Below are 26,140 nucleotides of genomic sequence, written 5' to 3'. Positions count from 1 at the left end.
CGCAGGAAATGTTCTACGTATCCTTTGAGGTGACCAGACACATTTAAAATAAGTCTTTTGTTTAAAAAAAAAAAAAAAAACCCTTGAATACTGCGATTTCCTCTAAAAAGGAGAGCAACCTCTGTTCAGCACTATTGCAGGGCCTTTCATTTGCAGCACAAAAGTGGAGCTCCACTGATAAGGTGCTTTAACTGCATAATGTAATTTCTTCCTCAAAGAGGTAAGTATAGAGAATGTATCTGGCAAAATATTTTCACATTATATATGATATCTAGCATATTCACCCAAAATGTTACAGATTCAACTGCTTTTATATATATATATATATATATGTGTGTGTGTGTGTGTGTGTGTGTGTGTGTGTACATAAAGCTAAATATTATTTTAAGTAAATACGTTTTAATCTTGGATCTTATAAATCAACTTTTCACTGGAATATATTTATGGCATTAGAATATATTTTAAAAAAATTTTTAACTCATGATCATATTTTTAACCTGCACAGAATATAAATGACTCTTGTGTATTATTGAAAAAAGGGCTGCTAAATTTCTGAGGTTATTTTTTCAAAAAATAGCATTGAATGATGATGGAAGAAGAGAGATTCAGATGGAAAAATAACTTTCCCAGGGAAATACCTATTCTGAATAAAAAAAAGATGAAAACATAGTTGACTTTATTGTTTATTGTCAATGTAAATATGTTTATAGCATAATGACAGTTTGCTAGAATGGCAGGATATTAAATGATTATTTTTTCTGTATATTTCAGTAATACCTGTTCTGTAACCAACTGAACAAAGGCAGTGGCACTCTATAACCTATGTATGTTATATTTTTTTCCTTAGTTTTTGGAAAACTCAAAGTTTAGTGGTACTATACCTCAGTTTTATCAGGTGTATCTTAAAATTACCTGGAAATACTGAGGTTGTGTTTCACTGAGCATAAGCTTCACGGCCTCTATTCACAGATTAAATGACTGGGAGTGTGTTCAATGGCAAAGACACGCTGTCCACAGTGTGTTTGATAAGCTGACATGGGACAGGGATTCTTTTCACTGTTGTGTCAGTTTATCAAACCCATACCTGGATGAGTCAATTCAGTTAAAGGAAAATGGCGTACCAGAATACAAAGCAATGTTTCTGTTAGAGAAGCTGTGTACTTTATAATGTGCAAACATCATATACATATGTATATGACAGTTTTAAGTAACTGTGGCAACAAATACAACTGATAGAAATTGGACTCAAGAGTTCAGGTTAAAATCATATTTATTAATGTTTACATGAGGAACTTACCCAATTAATGGAGTATTTTTTCTCCTTACACTGTAATTTCATTGAAAGATTTACATGGGAATATAGTTGGTATATTATTTGATATTAAGATATGACCAACAAAAGTTAAAAGTTTTGCTTTTGTTTTAATTAAAATAATTTACATTTTAAATTGTATTATTATTGGTTTATAAATGATATCAAGTATTTTATAGATGATAAATTATGTTGAGACAAAAGGCTTCATAACTTAAACGTTGATTATTATCATCTAGTTGCACCGAAACTAATCTTTAGTTACAGTGGTCAGAATTTTGGTTATCTTTGGCATATAAGGTACTACTACCTAGGACAGAAAAGGTTTCTGGTGTGCTGGATTGTATTAATGTGGCTATATACCTATGCAAAAATTCATCATAATATATATAAATGATCAATACATTTTCCTGTATCTCAGATATACTTCAGTAAAAAGATGAAAAAGATATCAAGCAAAAAAAATTTGCATATAATTTATACCTACTTTTACAATCACATTTGTATTTTTTACCACCTTTGTCAAGGTAAAATATTTTCCTGGTATTTGCTTTTCCTCAAAGTTCAATGCTAGAAAAGATGGTCAGCAAAAACATTTAAAATTCTGGAACAATTTGTTTCAACATGGAGTATGCAAAGCTTCCAAACAGAATGTAAGAATTTCCAGTGCATAAGAAGGCAAATGATGCTATTTATAGGGCATGCACACCCTCTAAATATGAGACAAAGATATACATACACATTTATATTATTTAAATTGGCTTTAAAAATTATAGTTGTTGCTTTCATACAAAAACTGAAAGGACAGTTTTGATAACAGCCTTACCCTTACTACTGATTAACAAATGTTCTTATAGGCTGCATATAGGTAATTTATTATTAACCATACATACTAACTGAATTCACAGATAGCTTGCTTTTTAATTTTGTTTCTATTTAGCTTTTTTACTGGTAATGGGGACAAGAGCTAATTGGTAGGAAATGGACACCAATCAACAAAAGGTAAAATGGATTTTTTCAAACTGGAACTGCAAAATAGCTCATAATTATAAATTTCTTAAACTAAAAACTTATAAAAAATTCTTTAGAACTCTCCATCTATTCATCTATCCATCCTGATTAATTTTTTTAGTTTAACAGTTATACAATATGAACAACTATAAGAGTATATATGTAAGTTACCTTTTGTAATACTCAATCATTGCTGTTTTTGGAAAACGCCTAATTCTTCCTTTATATTAGAGACCTAGTAGTACAATGCTTTACTATTTGTTAAAGAGTTGTCTTATATGTCAGTAGTTATAGTGAATTATCATTATATTCTAGATAATCTGAAGATTTTACATTTTTATTGTTAATTTTTTAAAAAAATGTATTTTAAAGGTAAATTATGCTTTCTTTTACTTGTCTTTAAGCCCAGAAATGTTTAGCTAATAAATTCACATGATACTTGTAGTGCTTCAATGAAAGTACATGAGTCAGAAATTGATATAAGATATTACATATCTAGTGTACTAACTATAACCAATACGTATTTGAAAGAAGTATATGATAATTTTCCAGTAAAAACTATTACAATGGGATCACAAATATATTATTTGGTAGCTTCTTTCCAATGTAAATTTCTAGAGGGAAGTTTATCAATGATAAAATACATTTAAAAAATTTCATAATTTATGACAATAGAACCTACAGTCATTTTCAACATTTTTATTGAGGTAGGTGATGGCAGCAAACAGAAACAGATTCATGGAAACTGACATCCTCCTACAAGAAGCCACAAAAGACACAGTTACCCTGGAGAGGCAAAATGTAAATTCAAAGCCTTTAACTAGATCGGCTGAAGAATATAACAAGAACTGCAACTCTGCCAAATAGTATTTTCAAACAAAGCTTTTAGGCAAGTTACTCTAAATCTACTATTATGATCTCTCTAACTTGGCAAAAGGAGGTTAGTTGAAAGCAACACTAAATTCTGTAACATCAGGGTCACAGTGGTCTGTACGTATGAAACACAACTTGACCAAAGACCAACACAATGGTTATTTTGAGAACATTTTAAGAAGAGAATTAGGAAGAAATTAAAGGTTGTGAGAAGGAAGAAGTACATATTTTTGTGGAATTTGCAGAATTTAATTTTAACATCATATCTGGAAATTATAGCTCATTTTTTTTTTGTTTTGTTTTGTTTTTATCTTTTTCCTTTTTATCGGTACAGGGGATCAAACCCACGACTCCCTGCTTGTAAGGCAGGCGCTTATGCCGCTGAGCTAAATCCCCAGCCCCAGCTCATTGTTAAAGTAGATGATAACTTAGGTTTAAGAAAAAAAACATAAAATGTATAAAAGAAAAATCTCATAACTTCAGTTGTATATATCAAGTATTAAAAAGTCTTTTTTAACAATTCCAGAAAAAAATAAATTTCCTATTTTTAAATAAACATAATTTTTGGCATACACATGCATAATTATTAATGGGATTAAGGTTCTATATGGAAGTGTTTGACTCTCAACTATGAATTTCTATGCTATAGTTCTCAAAAATATATTAGCAATAAAATTTAAGTGAATCTCAACCAGGAATTCCATTGGTCACATCAATCTAATGTTCTTTCATATTGGAAATGCTAACTGGAAAGTCAGGATGATCATTACAAAATATACAAAGTAGATATTGCAGAAATGAAGTTAGAGGATAAAAACTGTCAAGATTTTCATGTATACAACAGCTGAGTCATCTGAAAATGTGTTTATCTTGAATGGCTTGGTAGTTAATCAGGTTTTTATTTATTTTAATTCTTGAACAAGATAGGTCATTTCAGAGTTTTAGTAAATTAAGTCATTAAAAATCTCAGAAATATGATTATATATTCAAATCAGTAAAAAACTAAGATGTATTTTATATTATTTATAAAAATCTGTGATAAAGTCAATAAAATAGTAAAGTTTCCATTTGGAAAAAATGTATTTTTTGCACTGAAAATTTATTTTATTAAAATACCGGTCATGAAATGAATTTCAGTAATGAAACTTTCTCAGTAACTACACAATAATAAGAGATTTTTTTCATACTTCATTTGATTTGTGGTATGACATCAGGCTCACAGAGATAAACAGAAAGCAACCACTTGTAGGGTTTTCCACAAAAAATAATAGGCAGATTGGAAAAAAATTCTTGAAAGAATTCTACTACAGGAAGTGTCCTAAGAATGCTAAATGAATCAGTTACTCCATCTTTTATATTTCTTTCAAGGTGAAATTCCATGGATTAAACTGTAACAGAGAAATGTTTCCCTGTCAGAAGTCTCACTCCTAAAAGGTTTTTAAAAATCCTTGCCAAAATTACCATAAATTTTCATATAATACAAATAGACTTTTTTCCCAAGACAATGAAATTCTCTATGGAGAAAAAACTGAACCTCATTAGCAGATTCAAGTCTCCTAAATACTGAATACACTAAAAAGGATTAGCAAAAAGCAAAAAAGAAACTGATGAAAAAATAACATTTGACGAAGTTTTTAAAAAGCTATGGAATAAATTAGTTACAAAATCCTAGAAGAGACATCAGAAGACCCATAAATACTTATGGCATGAACAAAAAGCTGTATGCAGAAGTTCACAAATGTCCAATAATAAGAAAGATATATCTTTCTCAAGTAAACTATGAAAGCCAAACTTTCTAATTAAAATATTACAAAAGGAAAAGTTTAAAATATTTTAAAATTCTTTTAACTAATACTTCACTCATAATTTATTCTCAAATATTTTGCTACAAACACTAACATTTTTTAAATTTCTCATAATGGAAATTAAAAGACTTTGTAAAATTTTAAACAATACAAAAATATAATGATACCAGCAATTTATACATAATCTTAAACGCCTTTAATCCAGTAACATTTATTTTCAGATGTGTAGCTTGAACACAAGCATTTCTCAACTGCACAAGGTGAGTGAGGAGGACAAAAATGCAAAAGTTACTATGAACCTTTGTAACATACTTATTCAGCACCAATACAATTTTGGTATGTAACCAAATTGTATATAATTGTCTTAAAATATTAAAATCAGTAGTTACCTCAAACAATATATTTAATCTATGAGTATGAGAATTCAAGGCTAAGAAAATTGTAATATAAATTTTAATTTATCTCTTTTTCTAATTCTGAGACAGCACTAGACAAACAACTTTGCTAAAGAGGAAGGAGAATTAAAAGTATTTATGTTTTGCCTGGTATTAGCAGCATACCCTTGTAATCCCAGCACTCAAGAGGCTGAGTCAGGAGGATTGCTATGAGTTCACGGACAGCCTGAACTACATAGTCAGACCCTGGCTCAAAAAAAGTTTTATGTTTTACAATGAAGAATCATAAAATATAAACCAGCTAAATTTGTGCTAATATTTGTATCTTGTCGTGACTCATTTCAGAGTACATGAAAGATGTAAAAAACAACTTTGATGAGAATCAAAACTATTAGCTAGGGGCTGAGGATTTAGCTCAGCGGCATAAGCACCTGCCTTGCAAGCAGGCAGTCGTGAGTTCGATCCCCGGTACCAATAAAAAGGAAAAAGATAAAAATCAAAACAAAACAAAAAAAAACTATTAGCTAGGAAGCTAACCAGCCAGCCAGGGAGCCTACCAGCTTGCCAGCCTGCCAGCCAGCCTGCCTCCCTCCCTTCCTTCCTTCTAGTGCAGTAGTAAGCATATTGTGATTCAAATGCTCAAGTATCTTCAAGAACCATGAAGCAGAGACTCTAGAGAGATTAAGGGTTTTCTCTATGAGTTACAGTTCTAAGGCTGTATTAGGTCTTCTATTGCAGCTCAGAATATCTAAAAGCTCCTCTCAAGAAAATGGACTAAAAATAGCAGGACTTCCCTGTCCTAACCCACCCAGTTAAGAATGTTAAGGGGAAAAAAATCCTAATATCCAAATAATAAAAAAGAAAAAAAAGAATGTGAATGTGAAAATTTTTAAAAATCAAGTTTCAAACTTGACACATTGGTCATTTATAAGTTAACTTAAAGGCAGTCTCTCTTTACAAGAAAGTGTGATACAAGCAGCAGGACAGTACTAAAGAGCACAGGTAATAGAAACTGACAGTCCTGGTTCTGTCACTTATTTTAGGTCTGACCTTAATGAAAATACTCCGTCATTAGCACATAGAAAATACTCCTTCATTTAATCCCCCTTTGGATGGAGACACCCTTGGTGTTTCTGTTTCATGGTTCTTGAAGATACTCGGCATTTGAATCACAATATACTTACTACTGTACTGGAATGAAGGAAGGAAAGGATGGAGGAAGGGAGAGAGGGAGGGAGGGAGGCAGGCAGGCTGAAAATAGAGACTTTTTTTTGCTCAGTGATGGACAGCAGATTCCCAATAAATAATTGTCAAGTGAAATAAATAATGAATAGATTTTTAGAATTTGAAAGATTTCCATTCCTTGAGTTGCAATTAGTGTCACTATGACATCTAAGGATTTAATGATCCCAGGTCTCTTCTTAGCTTTAGAAGAAATGAAACTACTTCCTATGATACATGACATGCCAAAGCATTTGAGGAATGGTGTCATATCAGTTAATTTTTCTTCATCGAATTTGACACTTTCAGTTATGTCAGTCTTAATTGTACCTTCAAAGTTAATAAGCTTTTAATCTTCTTTTGAACAGATATGGTAATATCCTCTCTTATTTGCTAGCCCTAATCTCTTCATGGAGCAGTCTCTCACTGACTTTCAGCAATATGACTCTATAAGGCCTGGCTATATGTATTTTACATTGTTTTGCTAGGGTTGGAGATAACGTAGTGGATTTTTTGAATTTCTGTCTGATAACTTATTTTGCAAAGCCTCGGGTTAATCTGTTTCTTTAGTGCTATTTCTTGTAATCTATATTTGCTAGATATATTGACAGTTCCTGACCCTAATTTTCAGTTTGTTCTCCTATCTTATTTCTTTCCTTTTTTCCCTTTTCTTCCTCTCTGTGCTTCAGTCTAGTAATTTCTATTCTACTATTTCCAAACTGATTAATCTTACCTTCTGCTGTGCCCATCTGTATATACTAAGGCTCTTCAGCAAGTCTTTAATTTCAGATAATTCCTCTAGCTTCAGGATAAAAAAAGTTGCACTCTCTGAAAGCCTTAATTTTTAACAGTTGTCTTCAAATTTAAAAACAATTTTTAACTCCTAATACAGCAATTCCAGTATCTCAGTTATATGGCAGTATTTCTCTTTTAATTAATATGTCCCCTGATGGGTTAATTTTCTCACTTGTTTTCTTATAATTTTTGATCATATATCTAAACACCATGTATAAAAATAACTTAAGGGTACTAAACTCAACACTTCCCTCCCATAGAGGCAGTATCTTTTCCTGTTAGGTAGATTAGATAAAGAATGGACCCCCTAAATATAATGAGGAACTGAGCTGGTGTGCCTTGGTTCACAACTACAGTTGTACTCAATTTAGATTTGGTTTCAAATGTCTCAGGAGGAGATCTACCTTGTGTCTGTGTAGGTCTCTCCCTGTGGTGTATTGATAGTATATGCAAATATGAAACATATTATAATTGTACACTAGCTATATAAAGCTTTGTGAGTAGTCACATGTAAAAAGGTTTTCTAAAAAAGGAAAATAGTAGTACAACTATATGTAAGTCACTAAGTCTACAAATACATATGAAACATATGGCTGATGTACAGAATATTAATGAGGTATTATACTTTGTTTTATGCTTTGAAAATCTGGATGTATGTTATACTTACAAAAATATCTTGTGTAAAAGGCACATGTTAAGCATAATTAGCCACATGTGGTTAATAGCTATTGTTTTAGACAGTATATCTCTAATGTGTCTTTGTCTTTCAAGAAACATGAAACTTTGAGAAACTCAATTTCTTTATGCCAGCACACTCTCTCAGAAAAAGTACTGTGAAGGACTGGCTGGGTGTTTGGGGTTCCTCTAAGATTCCAATTTTTCCATCTAGTCTCCATGACTGATAAATGTCCCTTCCCACAACAAAATTGGTCTGCTTATATCCAGTAAGACAAATACTACCTAAACTGAAAAGAATGCAGCCTTTATTAATCTAGGAAGAGAATTTGTCTCTCTGGAATTAATTCGATCTCTTAGTGATGTCACATTCTGATATTTTTTCTAAAATAAATTTTATTGAGACACCACTGGCACCCCATAAAATCTTTTTAGAAGTTCTTATTGTCATTGTGCTTGCTATATAGCACATATTGTGATTCTCATCTTATATTAACACTATCTAATTACAGAACAATTTTCTTCATCCCAACAGAAATTCCATAACATTAGTACTCATTGTCCTCCCCACACAAGTTCCTAGCAAACATTATTCTATTTTCGGTCTCTATGGATTTGTCTCTTTAGGAACTTTTATCTACATGGAACTATATAATAAGTAGACTCTTGAGTATGACTTTACTTTGCATAAGGATCTCAAGGTTAAGCCACTGTATTGCATTATTGTTACTTTATTCCTATCAATAAAACAATATTCAATCATATTAATATACCATATATTGTTTATCCATTCATAAACCCTGGACCTTTAGGTTGTTTCCATGTTTTGGCTGTTATAAGTAGTCCTGTCAGTACTTTTGTGTGCATATGCTTTCAATCCTCTTGGATATATATGTACTATATCCAAGGAATGGCCCCAGGATACAGAAACTACCAACCTTTTTTCCACAGCAGCTGCACACTCCACAGCTGCCGCATTCTCCCATAAGATATGAAGGTGCCTGTAATATTATGAAATATATACTTGGTATTTATCCCCATTTCCTGACACAGAGCTCCTAAAACTCTTGGAATCGCCAAAGAAGTAAGAGTACCTTTCGAACGCTAACGAGATAACAAGCAACTGGATCCAGCTGGCCACAGGAAAGCCCAAGGCAATAATCAAAGAGTTAAAATTTTCAGTCTTATTCCTCAACCTCTAAGAAAGAGAGAAGGACTGAAAGTTGAAATGATCACCAGTGGCCAATGATGAATCAGTCATGTCTGTGATATGGAAACCTCCATAAAAATCCAAAAGGACAGCATGTGGATAAGCTTCTGGATTGCCAAACACATGGTGCTATATTATATTTAGAGGGTGGTGTGCACAGATAGAATCCTTTTCCACATGCCTAGACCTAGATATCTGGCTGTTATCTGAATCCTTTATAATATTATTATAAAAGAACAGAGGTAAGCAAACTATTTCTCTGAGTTCTATGAGCTGCTCTAACAAATTAGTTGAACCTGAGGAAAGGGGTCATAAGAATCTGATTTATCTAGAAGTTCAGAAGCATAACCTGTACCTTGATTAGAACTTGATGGGGAAGTGGTAGTTTTGTGGGGTTAGCTCTAACCTATGGGATCTGATGTTATCTCTAGTCAGATACTGTCTGAAATCAATTAAATAAAATCATAGGACATGCTGTTGGTATTTGCTGATGAATTACGTGGTGTGCGGAAATTGTTTTTCCCATCTGCTGTTAAGAGAGTTGGAGTGAATATTGTATAGGATCTGTGAAGACAGGAAAAAAACCATGTTGGATTTTTCCTGTAACTTCTGTAGTTTCAATTTATCTACATCTATTTCTTTTACTAAGTCATCCTAGTGTGCTGATTTTGGCTTTGAATTCTTCAATGACAACAGTGCTGAACATTTGTTTTTTTGGCGGGGGGGGGGGTGTCTTTTGAGCAGGGTCTCACTCTATAGTTCTGGCTGGTCTTGGGCTTGCTTAGTAGCCCAGGCTAGTCTTGAAGTCCCAATGATCGTGCTGCCTCAGTTTCTTGAGTGCTGGGAGGCTGGGAGGATAGGCATGAGCCACCACACCTGGTTTTACTTAGTCATTTTTTAATTTCTGAAATAGATCTATTTAAATCCATGTTTAAATTGGATTCTGTTTTTAGCAGTGAGTTTCAAAACTGACATTCTAGTTATCAATCTCTTACCAGATACACGAATTGCACATATTTTCAGATATTTTTAAATTAATTTGCAGATAGTAATAGTGGTCTTTTAACATAAAATAGATTTCTTTCACCAAGTTACCTCAGATCCATTTGAGGACTGCTTAGCATGAATTATGAAAGGTAAATAAATACACATAGAAGAATTTCTAGTGGTTAGAAAAATCACAGAATTTTCACACAGAATTTCTATTTTACTGTAATTCTTTCCCTGGATTCTAAAGGACTCAAGAGTTGAAACTTTTGCTTTATTGCTATTTAACTAGAGATAATTTTTCCTTTGGATACATGGTTTTTTAATTTATAAAGTACTAAGGAAGATGGGTTAGGTAATTCCTGAGGCTTCTTTCAGCTCTGACATCCTAAGATTTTACATGAACTTTGCTAAATTAAAAAACTCATTTAAGAGATCAATATTATAAACCACATTAAAAAATTAACACAGGGAAGAAATCATGCCATGTATGACAAAGGAAAAATTATCAACTCAAATATCAAAAACATTTTGAAAATACAACTCTTAGATCCACGTAGAGTAAAAATAAACATCACTTTTTAGGTGGTAAATGTATTAACAAACTTAGAATCTTTTCCTAGCAATAACCTATACTAGAAAACAGGAGGATTTTTTAAGAGTAAGGCTAGAACATCTGAAAAACAGATCAGCAGGAAGAACAAGACACTTGTTCATCTGTATTTCTGTGACTTTTCTCACTTGGTATTATTTGCAATTGGACTTTCATGTCTGGCAGCAGTGCCAACTTTAGTATGAATCATATATTATTTTTATCATGTTGATTACATATGTTCACCAGTTTAGTTGTTCATATAAGCTTGGTGTGGTTTGCAAATACTCAGTGACAAAATCCAGAGCACAGCATTTTCATAGAAAGTGTTTACTGTGAAATTTCTCCTTAGAAGTTTGCTTTTCTTTACATCTTTGATCCATATGACATCCATAGTCCTACATTTCAAATAGATGGATATACTTAAATTAAGAAAATGCTTCACTTTGATACAACATGACTACAGTAGGATACAGTGGTTCTAGAGAAGACCTCATTTTCTTATGTGATTAGAGAATGGTCAAATTTGAAGTCTACTAAAATTTTCCAAACTATGCTTCTTCAATTTTATGGTACTTACATTCTGTTATTCATCAACACTTCACAGAAATACTTGATTTGTCTGAATGAATTTAAAAACCCACAACTGAAGAAAATCAGAAAAACCTGGTTTTAAATATCAAAAGCTCTCGAATGGGAAGCATTTATACAGGCCACACAAACCAAGTTTTATTGATCATTGTACTTCTCTGCAAGAATAAATTATTGTAATATTGAACACGAGAAATTAAACTCACTGGTAAATATCTTTCCTGAGAACAGATCTGCCAAGGGGATTGTCAGCCTGGGGAGCCATGGTAACAGAGCCAATCTTCAAAACCATGGTGTCTTCCTTTGCTGCCTGATTAACTGTAACAAAAGAAATAGATGTATGAATATACTATGTTATCTGTATACAACTTCATGCATAACAAATATTTGAGAAAATGGGACATAAATGCATTAAGATAGCACCAATAAATGAGGAAAAAATAGGTTTAAAATTTTTAAATTCTGATGTTTTTCTTTATCCTGTATTTCCTTCAAACCCAATTAACCGGTTTAGTGTTACAATATGCAATTAAAATAATAAAGAAAATAAATTCCAACCTCAACATTAAAATAAGTATAAATATAAATGTAACGCTGAACCCACATGTTTAATCTAACTTCATAATTTTATACTATAGCACTTTTCTCCCAAGTCATTCCCAGTTTTGGGTTCCTAAAATTCCACTGTTGTCTACAAATGTATAAAATGATTACAAAGTGTTTACTGATATTTTTCCTTAGAAATTGGTTTCTTTTTACAGCTTTGAACCACAGGACATTCTAAATTTCAAATGATGGCATATACTAAAATTAAGAAAGTGTTCCACTTCATTTTAATGTGACAAAGTCTAAAAGCCATTTATATTTACATGCTTAATAATAACTAAATACAAACACCCACACACACACACACACGCACACACAAACCTTCAGTGTAACACTTTTATTTTCACAGCGATAGAAATGCCAAAGAAATATGATGGCTGCAATGTTAAAGCTGCAAATATTTAATATGAGAAACGATCTCAACTTGCTTTTTTAAATACTTTTAATAAATTCTACTTTTCTACTGTGAAACTGCTTGAGAAACAGTAACCTTAATGTTACTGTTTATGAAGTCTACAAGTAATGTAAATCATATGTAAGTAATTTCAGAAAGAAAAAAGGATACATACATATAATAATATGTTCTCATCTAAGAAGTTCAACACTGTTTGATAACTGACTGGCCAATTAAGTGTCTTTTCTATGGACTATTTGCGATGGTAGGGATATTTTTTACTCTTTGTTTTCCAACACATAATTCTACTATAGTAGATGAAATGTTTAAAATTGTTTAAGATTTCTAAATAATATATGACATTCAAGTAAACATAATAAAACTTATAATTTGTCCAAGGAGCTATCATGTGCCACAAATAGAAACGAAAATAACTGGCTGCAAGACCTCAAGAATATCCTGAACAGAACATGCCTACAAAGGCATACAACCCATATTTCCCAAACAGTGGTGCCCAAAGAATGCAAGAGCTAGAAGATTATTTCCAGCTGTTTAGGCAATACACTTGGCATGGTCTGACTTAGATTAGTTCAAAAAAGGAAAGTTGGAATTAGGAAAATCAGAAAAAGGAATAAGAAGGATACTCAGGTGAGGGAAAGAAAGAACCAATGTAAGATGATAACAAAGGGAACGGAGAAAGCTAAAGTAGTAGAAGGAGGAGGAAAGAAAAGAGGAGTAGAAAAAAGAAATGAACCAACATAATAAATACTAGCATGTGGATGCCACAGTAAAGACAATACTTTCAAATGTTCATAAGGGGAAAAAAGATCAAACAGAAAAGTACTTCTCAGGCAGCTGCACTATTTTCAAACGGCTACAAGACTGGCTTGATTATAGGTCCTTATACTATGAACATTGTTTACATTTTACAGATCTTGCATTTTATGCCAAGCTTATCAAATAGTTCCATGTGGGTGAAACCTCTGATTAAGCAGCAGGCAAAACTAAATCAATAAATAGTAAGCTTGAAGAACAGACCATGCCACAAAAGTGCAATTAGTGTACTTGCTAACTGTTCTTTCAGGCTACAGATACTACTCACCACATGAAAGTCTGAACTGTAACTGAAACACTGCAGCAAATGAAGTACATATGGAAGAAAAATGACATTACTTGGAATTACACACAAAGCCAGATCCACAAACAGAATTTTGTTTCTATTATAGCCAAAAGTGTTCTCAGTAGATTATACTACGAAGTTATAGTAAAACATATATATATATACACACACACACATACACACATGATTCCATTCATAAACTAGATTAGAAAAATTAATTTATTATAGAAAGTATACAGCCTGTCAAAATGTTTCACTGATAACCTAAGCAAAAAATTTAAAAAGCATATTTATTTAATAAAGTATCAAATCATTTCTTAGTTACTTTATAGCTGCAAAAAGAAACAAACTTCTTGTTCTGCATTTATTTCACCTCCATTTTTTTGAGTCATATGAGGGAATATTCCCTCATATAGCACTTTAAGCATGAAAATGAATATCTTCCTTTTTTGGCTTTAACTGTATTTTTAAAAGCTGAGCCTCAAGAGAAACTAATCATCCCAGAAGATTCATACTAGGATTAAAAAATAGTCATCTATTCTGAAATAAAAAGCTTAAAATGGAAGTGAAACACCTGTAGATTTAGAAATCTTGACAATACAAGTAGAAACAACATTTGTGTTGAAAACAAGACTTTCAGTATCACTCTTCTAAATACCAAAATATTAAATATATTTTATCATTAGCTAAATTTTAGATGTGATTTTAAAATTTGCATTAATGTAAAATAAAGGTAAGCTGAATATTGTATCCTATGGAGGTCAAAAAGAGAGTGTGTATGGGTGTATGTGCAGATGCATGAATGTTTATGTATGCATGGCAAGTGAAATGTTATAAAAATGATTTTGAAATTAGGGGCTTGCATCCGTTACTAAAAATTCAAATAAGCACAGAGTTTTCATGTAATTATCAGATAATTTAATACTGTTACTTGGATTTTTTAAACTGTCATATATGAAATAAATGTTTTCAATATTTTAACTTTCTTTTAAGATTCTCAATACAATAAAACAAAGTCTCAAGAGTATTTGATATTTCCACTGTGTTACATTTTTATAAAGCAACAATTATTATGACAGACATCAGCAAAAGCTTTCAGTTATTGCCATGTTCCAATTGAAGACAGAAAGTGTGATAGATGTATAAGATCAGAAAAACTAGATAAATTAAATTTATGAATTATCTTTAAAATGGGTACTCACTGTTATAAACACAGTTGTTCTGTCAATTTTTGTAATACAGTTTCTACAGAGAAGCATGATATACCAACACAATATCACATTCATTAAGGCAACTTAGAATATAATCTCATAAAATATAATTCAAACAATATTACTCTTGCAGCTTATCAAGAATAAAAAGTTCTCAACTCTTACTGTTATTTAAATAACAATATTTAGCCAAGAGTAGTAGTGAGTGCCTATAATCCCACCACTTGGAAGGCTGAGGCAGGAGGATCATTGTGAAATTGAGGCCAGCCTGGGCTATATAAGCGAGTTCAAGGCCAGCCTGCACTACATAACAAGATCCTGTCTCAAAAAAAAAAAAAAATCATTTGAATGTAATTGCCATTTATATCATGATTTCCTTTATTACATCATAGCTTTTTAACACACATCAAATAGAAATAACTAATCATCCATCATAAAATACTTTAAGATTTATCTATACGTTAAAATGGTTACAATGGTGAATTTTATGTCAGATGAATTTTATCTCAATGAAAAAAATTTCCATTTTCATGAGTGAATTATGATAATCTGAAATTAAAGTAACAATGGAAAGAGATAAAGTGTCAGAAACTAGCAAAATAATGTACCAAAATCTTTAAAGGTTTGGCCTACATTTTTGCATTTGATTTTCACACCTGTATTTTCAAGATGGATACATGACAATTTAAAACACTTCAGGTATAGAGAGAGGTGTAAATATAAAGATATACTCACACATTTTCATGCACAGGACAAAACAAGTAAAGGTATTTGCAATATAGATGCCAGGCTAAGTCTGTTGGTTCCTCCCCTTTTCAGTTATAAAAATAAAAGGACGATTACTTTCAGTAAATTTTTACGTCCATGTCTCTTCTATAGTTTGAGAAAATGTCATTTTGCCTTGTCAGCTACGATCCTTAGAGAATTATCTTGTATAAAAATGTAAGTTTCTTTTTTAACATGGCTGCTTTTAATTCATTTTATTTCCAAAAAGATCGATAAAAGTGATTATATATGTTTGTATCATCAATGGTATAAGCCATCCACTGGGACAGTTACAAACATAGCACTGGTAGTTCAAGCTGCCTAGCAGTGAGACTATGAATTATAGCACTATTGTGAACATGTTAAATTCTCTATAAATTTAAAGTATATTTCATTAAATAAAAATTCATTACATATTTAATAATGAAAGATAATAGAAAAATAATAGTTCATTATTTCTATGAAAAATATCCAGCTTTCGCTTTTCTGATTAGTAGGTCATCTCCTAAATCACTTGTAATTGTTTAGTATGGACTCCTTATTATTTACCATTCATATGTTTCCCAAAACGACATGAACAGATGAAAGCAACTATAGAGTATAGTCAGAACTTCATATTCAAAGAAAAGTAATTATACATCTTAAAATAATCCATTGTATTCATAGCAAAAGAATTAGACATAAAAGCAGGAGCTGCTAAGTATTAAGACTCAATGAGCCTAATATATTCAAATTGGCTAGTCTCAAAATCCTAAATTTTTCATATTTTTATAGCATAGGGGAAATGAAAATGTGTTAAAGCACTCTTGTGGGCAGATGCAGAGGCATTACAAATTTAATTCATTTCAAAATATAGAATAATAATTTCAGAAGGCATTGAGAAGCCTGGAAAAAGTTACAGGGACCTCAATGAATTGACAATTTTTTTTTCCACACTGAGTCATCAGGTAGATATTTCAATTACAGAATTTTTATATAATTTTTTATCACTATAAATATTATTTTCAAAGAAAATTTTAGTATTATATGTGTCTCTGTCTGTCTGGCTGCATATCTCAAAACATTTGAGTTCCATAAAAGGAATGACAGACAGTATAAGCTTAACAGGTAAAAACACTGAAGAAGAAAAATGTCATATTTTGCACTGTATTTATTAATGGAGTCAGGTACTTACCAAAATTCTAGTATAACTACTAAACATTAAATTAGAAATTGATTATAACATATTACTAAAACACACTGAACTGCAAAATACAATCAGCTGCTCATAATCACACTAACACCCAGAAAATGAAGGTTTAAATAAAAAAATTATTTAGTAGTAAACCAAAAAATTAGAAGACAATACCTTCAACAGCTGGCTGCATTTCTTCTGTTTTTGGTACAAAAATTCTGATTACACTTGTGTTGATATAAATCAAGGGTAAATTGCGTGAAGTCAGTGTATGGGTTCTTGTAGGCTGACCTGGAGATTTTCTTTTCTCTTTTTGTCTTGGTAGTTTTGTTTGAAATATACTTGCAATGGCATTAAGTAAAGGAAAATAAAGGACAATATCAAAGGCTTGTGCTGAAAGAAGAATTTCATGAAGAAAATGAGGGGAACCATCCATTAAACCTTCAGATAACTTATGAAAACTTCTTCGTTCATTTCTTGATGTTAACTTGTGGCGGACATTTTTGGTTACAGCTTTTGTATATGTCAGAGAGAGAAATCCATGCTGCTGATGAGAGCCATCTAGAAGTTTTGTAGTTGCCTGTTCCACAAAAAGGAAATCATGATACATATTTCATTAGAAAAAGAAAATGATATTTGAAAGAAAATGACTTCAGCATTTTGATCTTTTTGTGTTACTCAGTCTAATACTTCTTAATAAATAGAGGACTGCTTCTATAAACTGTTCAAATGACTGATATGCAAACTAGAAATTATCAAATTTGTTTCTGAATCAATTATTGTTGCATAGATTCCTGTTCTGCAAATTATTTAACATAAGAATCAGACTACACAGTCCCAATTCCTCTTCCCCATACCTGAAAGTTTTTGTTACTATGGTGCAAGGAGTGAAGCTAAAAGGGAACTTGAACTAGGAAAGAAGAAAAGGAAGGGAATATAGTTAAATAAACAGTAAAAAGCAATAAATCTAAGCTGTTTCTGAATTTATGTTATCCTATTGCTTTTAAACCTCTTTTCTTTCTGCTTCCTTCTTTTGTAGATGCCTTTAACCAAATGACACGGTAAGCAAAGGACTATTCAGTTCAGCTAATACTACTAATTTTGCTTCTATCTAGATTTTACAATAAAGTGAAGTTAAAACACTTCACCTTTGTAAATGCTCTTTTTTCAACTTAGTAATGTGATCATTAAAAAAATCTTTGAAACTAATCACTCAGTTGTGAAATACAATCATCAGTCCCACAATAATCTACCCTCAAAATATATTTTTATTGTTACTAATTTTCTCATTTTGTCTATTTTGTTTTCCCTTTCTGTTTGCTTTTTACACTCAAAGAAAAAGAAAAAACAAGCAGCACCATGAAGGAAGAAGAAATGCTACCAGTGTGATTTACATGTTGCTGGCCAGCAGGCAACAATGAAAAAAAGAGCAGCTATGGTACAGCCTAGTGGGAAGGAGAATAAAGCAATGATAATTTTTCCAGGTGTCTAAACTGCACATTAGGGAGATGCATACTCTCACCACTAATCTAAAAAATCCAACTGTAATTAATATCTATTAATAGCAACACTTGATTCCTGGAAATAGTATAAAGGACATTTAATTGTATGGATATTTTGGTTTGAAAAAGCATTTTAAATATATTCAGCATAAGCCTTCTTGAAAAGTAAGCTACCTGAGAGAAAAGATTTCATTTATCACGTTCTTGTACCTCCAGCTCCCTTACTAAAACAGAAAAATATAGCGAACTGAACCGAAAATGAGTTTTACTCTTTATAGAGTTTTACTCTTTAATACCACTTAAAGGGAGAAGTGGAATATATTGACAAAGAATGTTAATAGAAAACAACTAATTTTAAACATTTAAAAAATACAACATTTTGAAAGGAGTTAAAAATAAATTTTGAAAAGTTTTAAAATTAAGAATGTCTTCCACAGATAGTGAGCATTCAAAATGAGTAAAATAAATCTAAACAGATCTTCTAAAGATATAAAAGCCACATTTCAGAGATATTTTTTCATTATGAAGGAAAGAATATTACAAAAAGTTCAAATCAAATCAGAAAACACTATTTCAATTACAAAAATATGCTATTAAACATTAGATAAAAAGATAAAATCATTTAAAATTTTTATAATGTTAAGAATGCATCTTAAATCTTTCTTGAACTAAAAAAAGGAAAAGGAATAAACAGTTTATACATGCAATGATAAGAATAAATTCTTAAAAGAATGATACCTGCTCTAAATATTTAATAAATCATGCAGTTTTGCTTAATGAAAATATCACTTAAATTAGCTTAAGATTCATATGCATTATACCATTAGAAAATGGAGTTTTGAACATCTAACACACTAGCCTAAAGCACTATACTCATCTTCTGACCATTCAATGACAGAAGTATACACTTGTCCAGGTTTAAGAGAGTACCAAATAATGTACCTTGAATTAGTTGTAAGAAGAAAACAAAAGGCATGGGGGGGGGCATAAAAAGAAAAAAGCAGTTTCACCAAGAATCACAAAAGCAATGACAAAAACACTACTGGTCAACTCTTGATCATTTGGTATATGAACAGTTAAAACAAGAGTATTATATTTAACATCTTATTATGATTTTCTTATAGCAATGGTAAGATTAGTTTGTATTTATAAATCCAGGACAACAGCAGCATGTGCAGATTACATATACTGAAAAACCAATCCATGATTTAAAAGTACATTACAATTAATTTACAAAATGAACCATACAAAACAAAATTAAAATCAAGAGTTGACTCTATGGATAATTCAATTCTTTCTCTGGGCTCTTGTTAAGGGGAATTCTGTAGCATAATTTAAAAATTAACTCTTACAGAGGGAAAGAAGCCAGAACAATTACTGAAAGGGTCCTGCTTGCTGATGGGTCGAACCAACAAGGTGCGTCTGTTCAGCTTGTCAGTACAGGAAAGGAAGACACCTCCACATTGCCCCAAAGACCAACACTCTTCCCCAAGGCTTGAAGTGATGGACAGGAGCAAAGAAGGTGAAAAGACAAAAAGCAATAAAAGCCATAAGCAAAAACAAAAACAAAAACCACCAAAAAAGAAACCAAAAAAAAGGGGGGGGTAGATTTTTATTCTGCTCAAGTTTGCACAGGTTAAACTTTAGCCATTGCTAGGTATAGCCTCTGTCTGCACCATCTTCTGTGCATGTACACAAAATAACTGCTTTTAGTATATAATTACCATGTTTATTATGGTAAACGACAATACACCATGAACTCACTTAGAAAGGAAAAGTGTTTCAAAAAGTCAACATAATAGTTCAATAAAGTATAATAAAAGCATCCTACTTTTTTAAAAAATAAATTCACTTAACTGTTGAAAAGGAAGATGGTTACAAAACATGAGCAGATTAAAAGAATAAAGTTTTAAATTTATAATGTAATTTTGAGAGGAAGAAAGAGGTAAAAAATATTTTGAGCTCTAATTCTTGTAACCTTTAGTCCTTATGCACAAAAGAACGAAGATAAACAATTTGAAATATATCTTCAAAAATTGTAATTACTAAATGAGTCTCACCACAGGTTTTTCTTTGCACTGTAGAAATATTCCTTCAAAATGTCCTGACTGCCAACCTTCCCCTGGCCTGGAAAACATAAGTTTACCTTATCTGTTCTCTTCAATTTTTCTCAATTAAAAAGTTGAGCATATATAACTATTTCAATAGTTCTAAAGTAAACAACACTTTTCTGTGCCAAAACATGGATTATAACAATGTATTCAACAGAACCATCTTAATAGCAATATACTCTGATAATTATGCAAAGCCCCACCTGTCTTACAGCAAATGGTACATTTATGTCCTCAGTTATTAGTTTCAATGTCATCTGTAAGATTATAATAGCCATAAGAGTAGAATCTAAGTCTATTTTATTAAACATGATAGACTTAGGGCTTAGCATAGAGCTTGCCATATAATACAGTTTTAATAAATGTTTAGATTATCTGAATGAATGATCTAAATTTAACATCTATATAAATTTAATAATAAAGTCAGGGATAAACATCAACATACAATATTTGTATCATCAATAAATTACTTCAATTCTAAAATTATATTGATATATCACTTGAAAAGATCATTTTGAGTTAGAAATATATGTATCATTGGAAAGGAACTAAAGATCTAAACACCAAAAGCAAAGAAATGATTTACTGTCAATAAAAAACTAGATGATTAGTAAGATATGATAGGTTCTAATGTATTTCCAGAGTTATATTTACATTTCACAATTATGACACAATTTTGTATCTGTGACATATTTGGTGATTACTGACATAAGCAGCATGCTAGCATTTTTTATGCTAATATAAAAATTAATGTGTTTTTAAGGTAGAATTAGAAATTTGGGTTTTTTTGAGAGAAGATCTTGCTGTGTAACCCTGGCAGCCTTGAATTGATATCTATCCTCCTGCCTCAGCCTCCCAAGTGCTGAGATTACAGATGTGTACCACCATACCTGGCTAGAAACTTTTCAAATAAAAAGGCTGCTTTTACAACACATACTGTATTAATATATGTACAGAAGCACATAAGTGCTTTTTCAAGCACATAATAAAAAAGTATTGAATGAATAAACATTATGAATCCAGAAAGAAATGGACTTAAGGCTATGTCTGAATCAAAAAACTTTGAAAATGGAAATACGATGCTATTTAAAACATTGTTAAGAAGCATTTGTGAGTTTTATAATATGCAAGTTGTTTCAATTAAAACTAAAATACCAGGTTAGAAAGGCAAAAAATAGTTTTTATTTGGGAAACATTAATGACAAAACTGCTTTAGACTTTTGTTAAAAAAATCTAAGATGTAAATTTTCTACTATCAGTATTTATTATCACAAACAAATCATAATTACATGTAATCTTACTTGAGATGTAAATTAATTACAAAAGGAATAATGTGGTTCTAGGAATATCTACCACATGTATATGAATGATCTCTGATACCATTTTCAAAGTTCTAACAAACATGAGCAGTTGCTCCATCTTAAGGGGAATTATACAGAGAATGAAAAAACACACAGCAAAAACCAGATCCATCAACTGCATTCCAGGTATCTGAGCAAATTATACGACATGCATAATAAAATGTGTGAGATGATTAGTAAAGCAACTTCTTTCATTTAATATGGCAATGTGAATATTTATGTAGAGATTTGCTATTTTATAAAACATACCCTAAAAATGCAAGAAGACTAAGTAAAATTTACCCATATATCTCATAGTTAAGAATACTCTTTGGGAACAAGTATAGCAATTTTAAAAAATAAGTAGGTAAATTAAAATAGAAAACCTCTAGTGACTTGGTTCAAAGACAACATAGCTTTTCCTATATTAGTGATTCATTATTTACCTGATTCTATAATGATCAATATTGAAACTCTCTATTTTACATTTCACTTTGGTATATACATCCTGCACATCTACAGAAGCACTGAGATCTTCTAGTTCACTGATCATACAAACTTCTGCAAGAAGAAGCAAACATTATTATTGGTATACTACCAAATAATCAATAAAAGATTCACATTGGCATATACATCCTGGATATCTACAGAGGCATAACAATTTAAAAATTTACCTATGAATCATAAGTAAAACACAGGCTTTACAATTAAGATAAGACATATATTTAAAAATATAAAAAATTGGGGCTGGGGATTTAGCTCAGCAGCATAAGTGCCTGCCTTGCAAGCAGGCAGTCGTGAGTTTGATCCATGGTACCGATGAAAAGGAAAAAGACAAAAAAAAAAAAAAAAAGATAAGAAAAAATTTCAGTTAATATTTAAGGAGCTAAATCTGGTATCAGTCAGAGATCTTTGCAATGTTATTAGTGATAATGATATAACGCATCAATTTGACCAATAGGAATTTTTCTCATAGCCTTGAAGATGATTTTTTTTTTTTTTTTTGCGTTACTGGCAATCAAACCTTGCATGTGCCACGCAGGTGATTATACCACTGAGCTATGAATTTTAATACCAACTGGAGATGAATTGTAATATTCATAGGCAAAATTTAATTATAAGTCAAAGTCAATATGTATGTATAAATGTTACCTATTGATAAGATTCAATATGTAAGGGTTAATAAAAATCACTTGAATTTACACTAATCATATTTATTTTTTGTTAGTTTTTTAAAATTTTAACTTATTTTTATTAGTAATGTTATGGATAACAAACACTAATAAAATGATATAGTTAATTATTGAAACAGCAAAATTAAGTCTAATATTTTTTCTAGTGCTTAATATTCCATCTTTACAGTAGAGAGGAAAGATTATCTTATACCTGTGCCTTTATTTTCAAGGTCTGGAGCAAAAAGCTTTATCGTAATTTTGGGGAGTACCCACTGCATCCAGAGACTAACACGTCCACTGGATCCACCAATGTTACTAGTAGTTTGTTCCAAGGTTACAGAATCTGAAAATGGTGACTCATCACCTGCTTGTATAGAATCTCCCTAGGGTAAGGAAAAACAAAAAACAAAAAACAACTTAAACATAATGAAAATTTATCATTTCATATCACTATTTTAACTTTTCCACATCATATATCCTCATAGTGATATGAAAGCTAATATTACTATATAATGCTTAACATATAAACATACTAGTACTCAAAAGATTTATATAGTTACAATATCTATGCATGATATTCTAGTTTTCTCTGCAAATATGTAAAATTCGGAGCAAGTTCATGTCAATAATAATGTTGTCATAGCGCAAGGATCTGGAAACTACAGCCAAGAGCCAAATCCAAATGTTTGAAAGAATAAACTTTTATTAAATCATGGCCATAAGCATTTATTTACGTACTACTACTCATGCCTACTACTCAGTGGAGCTGCGTTGCTACAGAAATTCTATGCTTCACTAAGCTTAAAGTCTGATAATAGCACTATGTAGAAAAACTGGTCTACCTCTGGCAAAATCAATCTAGGATAACCATAGAAAAGTGATCGGCAGTTTAAGAAACAACCAAATAACCTTCATGTCTTACATTTTTCAATACGAGACAAGACATTAAAATTTAGTAGATTTAACAAGAGCTTTTAAAATGGTTTTTCATATTTTTTTTATAAAACTTAGAGGAATAAAGCGTTATTCATTTAACAAATTTAGACTGAACTTTAGATGTATAAGGTCCTTCATTTGGTACTAACACATTTTTGTTAAAGGTTTAAAGTTTCTTTTGGTATTCTCAGTCGCTTTTATTGGCCAACAGTAAATGAAGCCCCTTTATTTGAAGTTAACCTAGAGTTGAAAACCTATAGTCTCAAACGCAGGAAGATGGTACTAAAGATAGTGATCATTCACTGATGTAGTTGCTTCTTCTAAGATCAGCTACTAAATTCGAGGTTTAAAATCCTAAATTCTCATGTCTACTTAAAACTCACACACAAATTTAAGAGCTTTTGCTAGTTTTCCATCCTGTGCGAAAATACCTAAGGTAAGCAACTTAAAAGAGGAAAAATTAATTTTAACTCACAATCTCAGGGGTTTCAGTTCACATTCACATGGCTCTGATGTTTCTGAGCCTACGATAAGGCAGTGCATCAAGCAGGATGTGGGAAAAGCTGCTCCTCTTCTGGCAGCCAAGGGGCTAGAGGAGTGGCATGCACTCAGCTGCCTACTTCTGTGAACTAGGTCCCACCTCAGAATAGCTCTACCACCTCCCAATTCTGCCATCAAATTATGAATCAATGAATAAATCCATAGATGAGTTAAGAGTTCTCATAATCCAATTACTACCCAAAAGTGCCATCTTTGAACCCCACCTCCTTGAGAACCAAGTCTGTAAAACATGAATCCTTGGGGAACATTCTAGAAGCAGACCATAAGTCCACACATTCTGGAAACTGATCACATATAATATAATGAACTTATTTGTTTAAAAGAGGGGTGTGTGTACATGGGGTAGAAGTTATCAAATCATATTAAATATAAGTTATATATACTTAATTTTAGCTTTGTATGCTGTTAAGTACTTTAGATATTATTTCAGGCAAATTGTTTAAGAGTCTAATATCTCCTTTGTAAAATGCTTTTTGTTTTTTAGTACCCGCAGTTGAACTCAGGACCTTGCATTTGCCAGCCAGACACTATGCAACTGAACTATATCTCCAGCCCTGTAAAATGGTTTTTACAACATTTCTCTCCTAGTGTTAAGGGCAATTAAGAATATCAATGTGAATTAAGTGTTTACATATAGCAAACACTATGAGTAGTAGGTATCATTATCACTACTTAGCTGAAGCAATCCTAAAGCAATTGTATAATCATATTATTCAGCATTTTTCAATTGTCTTATTTCTAATTTCAGACAAATTTTCATTTACCATACATCCTCAGTCTTTAATAATTCATTGCTGCCTTGAATACTCAAACAAAATACTCATTAAAAATGCTAAGCATTCATGACCAGTAGTCAAGAGCCAGAATAAAACATTACTTAACATTTTCAAGACACTAACATAAGATGGTCAGTATGCAATTAGTCCGTATGTTACTTTCTATGGATAGTTTGTGAGAGCAGAAGCCTGACCTCTTAAGTCATTATCCTGACACCTACTAGTAAAAAAGCTAAATAAAACCCCATACAAAAATCCCGCAGAACTCTGTCATCATTACCACACAAACACCATTCTGAGAAGGATACATGCGAATCCTTGTGTGAAGATTTTACTTCATCACTCAATGCTCACAACATCACTAAATTAGAAAAGAAGTTCAGTGTTCCTGAAACCCCAGAAAGTAACAAGGCCAAATGAGAAAGACTTACAGACTGATACTGGCATTTAGGAAGAGCAAGGCACCAACCATAGAAAGATTATAGTCAAGGATTTAATGATAGAAACTTACAGAGTCAAACCTAAGTTGAAAATAATATAGTCAGTCATGCTGTTCTACAAACAATAAGCAAATAGCTCACTGTTTGTGAGATTTTTAAATACATACTTTCTCTAAAGCAAGTCCCAAATCTGCTATGAATGAATTTTTTTAGAATGAAAAGTTTTTAAAAAAGTTTTTGTTGGCTAACATAACATCTAATGAAAGGCAAAACTAATTCCAGGAGATGATGCTTTCTACAAAGCCAAATTAAATAAAAGACATTAATGTGCTCAGTATGCCTGTTTAGTTACAGGTTCTTAAAGAAGAAGCATATGTAAGTTAAACCCTCCTCGGGTCGTTAGAACATGATCACCCAAGAATTGAAAAGTGCATAGAAAATAGTATCTCAAATCACAAGACCTTGATTTTTAGTACTACTGAGTATACTTAATAAAAATGCTAAGAAAACTACTGCTTCAAGTTGAGTATGTACTCTGGAGACAGTTTTGCTCTACTTCCTC

At 31.5% G+C, this 26,140-nt stretch overlaps 1 protein-coding gene across 11 annotated transcripts in view; it reads right to left on the bottom strand.

Moving 5' to 3' along the window:
- Nucleotides 1-26,140, bottom strand: part of Vps13b (vacuolar protein sorting 13 homolog B) — a 683,809-nt gene that overhangs the window by 317,104 nt on the left and 340,565 nt on the right. For 8 of the 11 annotated variants that reach the window (XM_063257835.1, XM_003479878.5, XM_013143876.3 and 5 more), the window contains 5 exons: nucleotides 23,077-23,248; nucleotides 22,137-22,251; nucleotides 19,592-19,733; nucleotides 16,912-17,317; nucleotides 11,674-11,785 (listed from right to left, as the gene is read on the bottom strand). In XM_063257835.1, coding sequence (XP_063113905.1) covers nucleotides 11,674-11,785; nucleotides 16,912-17,317; nucleotides 19,592-19,733; nucleotides 22,137-22,251; nucleotides 23,077-23,248 — 947 coding nt within the window. Of the gene's footprint in view, nucleotides 1-11,673; nucleotides 11,786-16,911; nucleotides 17,318-19,591; nucleotides 19,734-20,299; nucleotides 20,367-22,136; nucleotides 22,252-23,076; nucleotides 23,249-26,140 lie in introns of those variants that run through there. The other 3 variants (XM_013143877.3, XR_010050305.1, XM_063257842.1) reach the window with 3 other exon arrangements.

The sequence above is a fragment of the Cavia porcellus genome, unplaced genomic scaffold, assembly GCF_034190915.1.
Source record: "Cavia porcellus strain 051 isolate PalLab524CR breed Dunkin Hartley unplaced genomic scaffold, mCavPor4.1 scaffold_10, whole genome shotgun sequence".
In the NCBI taxonomy this organism is placed as follows: Eukaryota; Metazoa; Chordata; class Mammalia; order Rodentia; family Caviidae; genus Cavia; species Cavia porcellus.
Note: the sequence above shows the minus strand (reverse complement) of the source record. Positions and strands in the feature narration are given on the sequence as shown.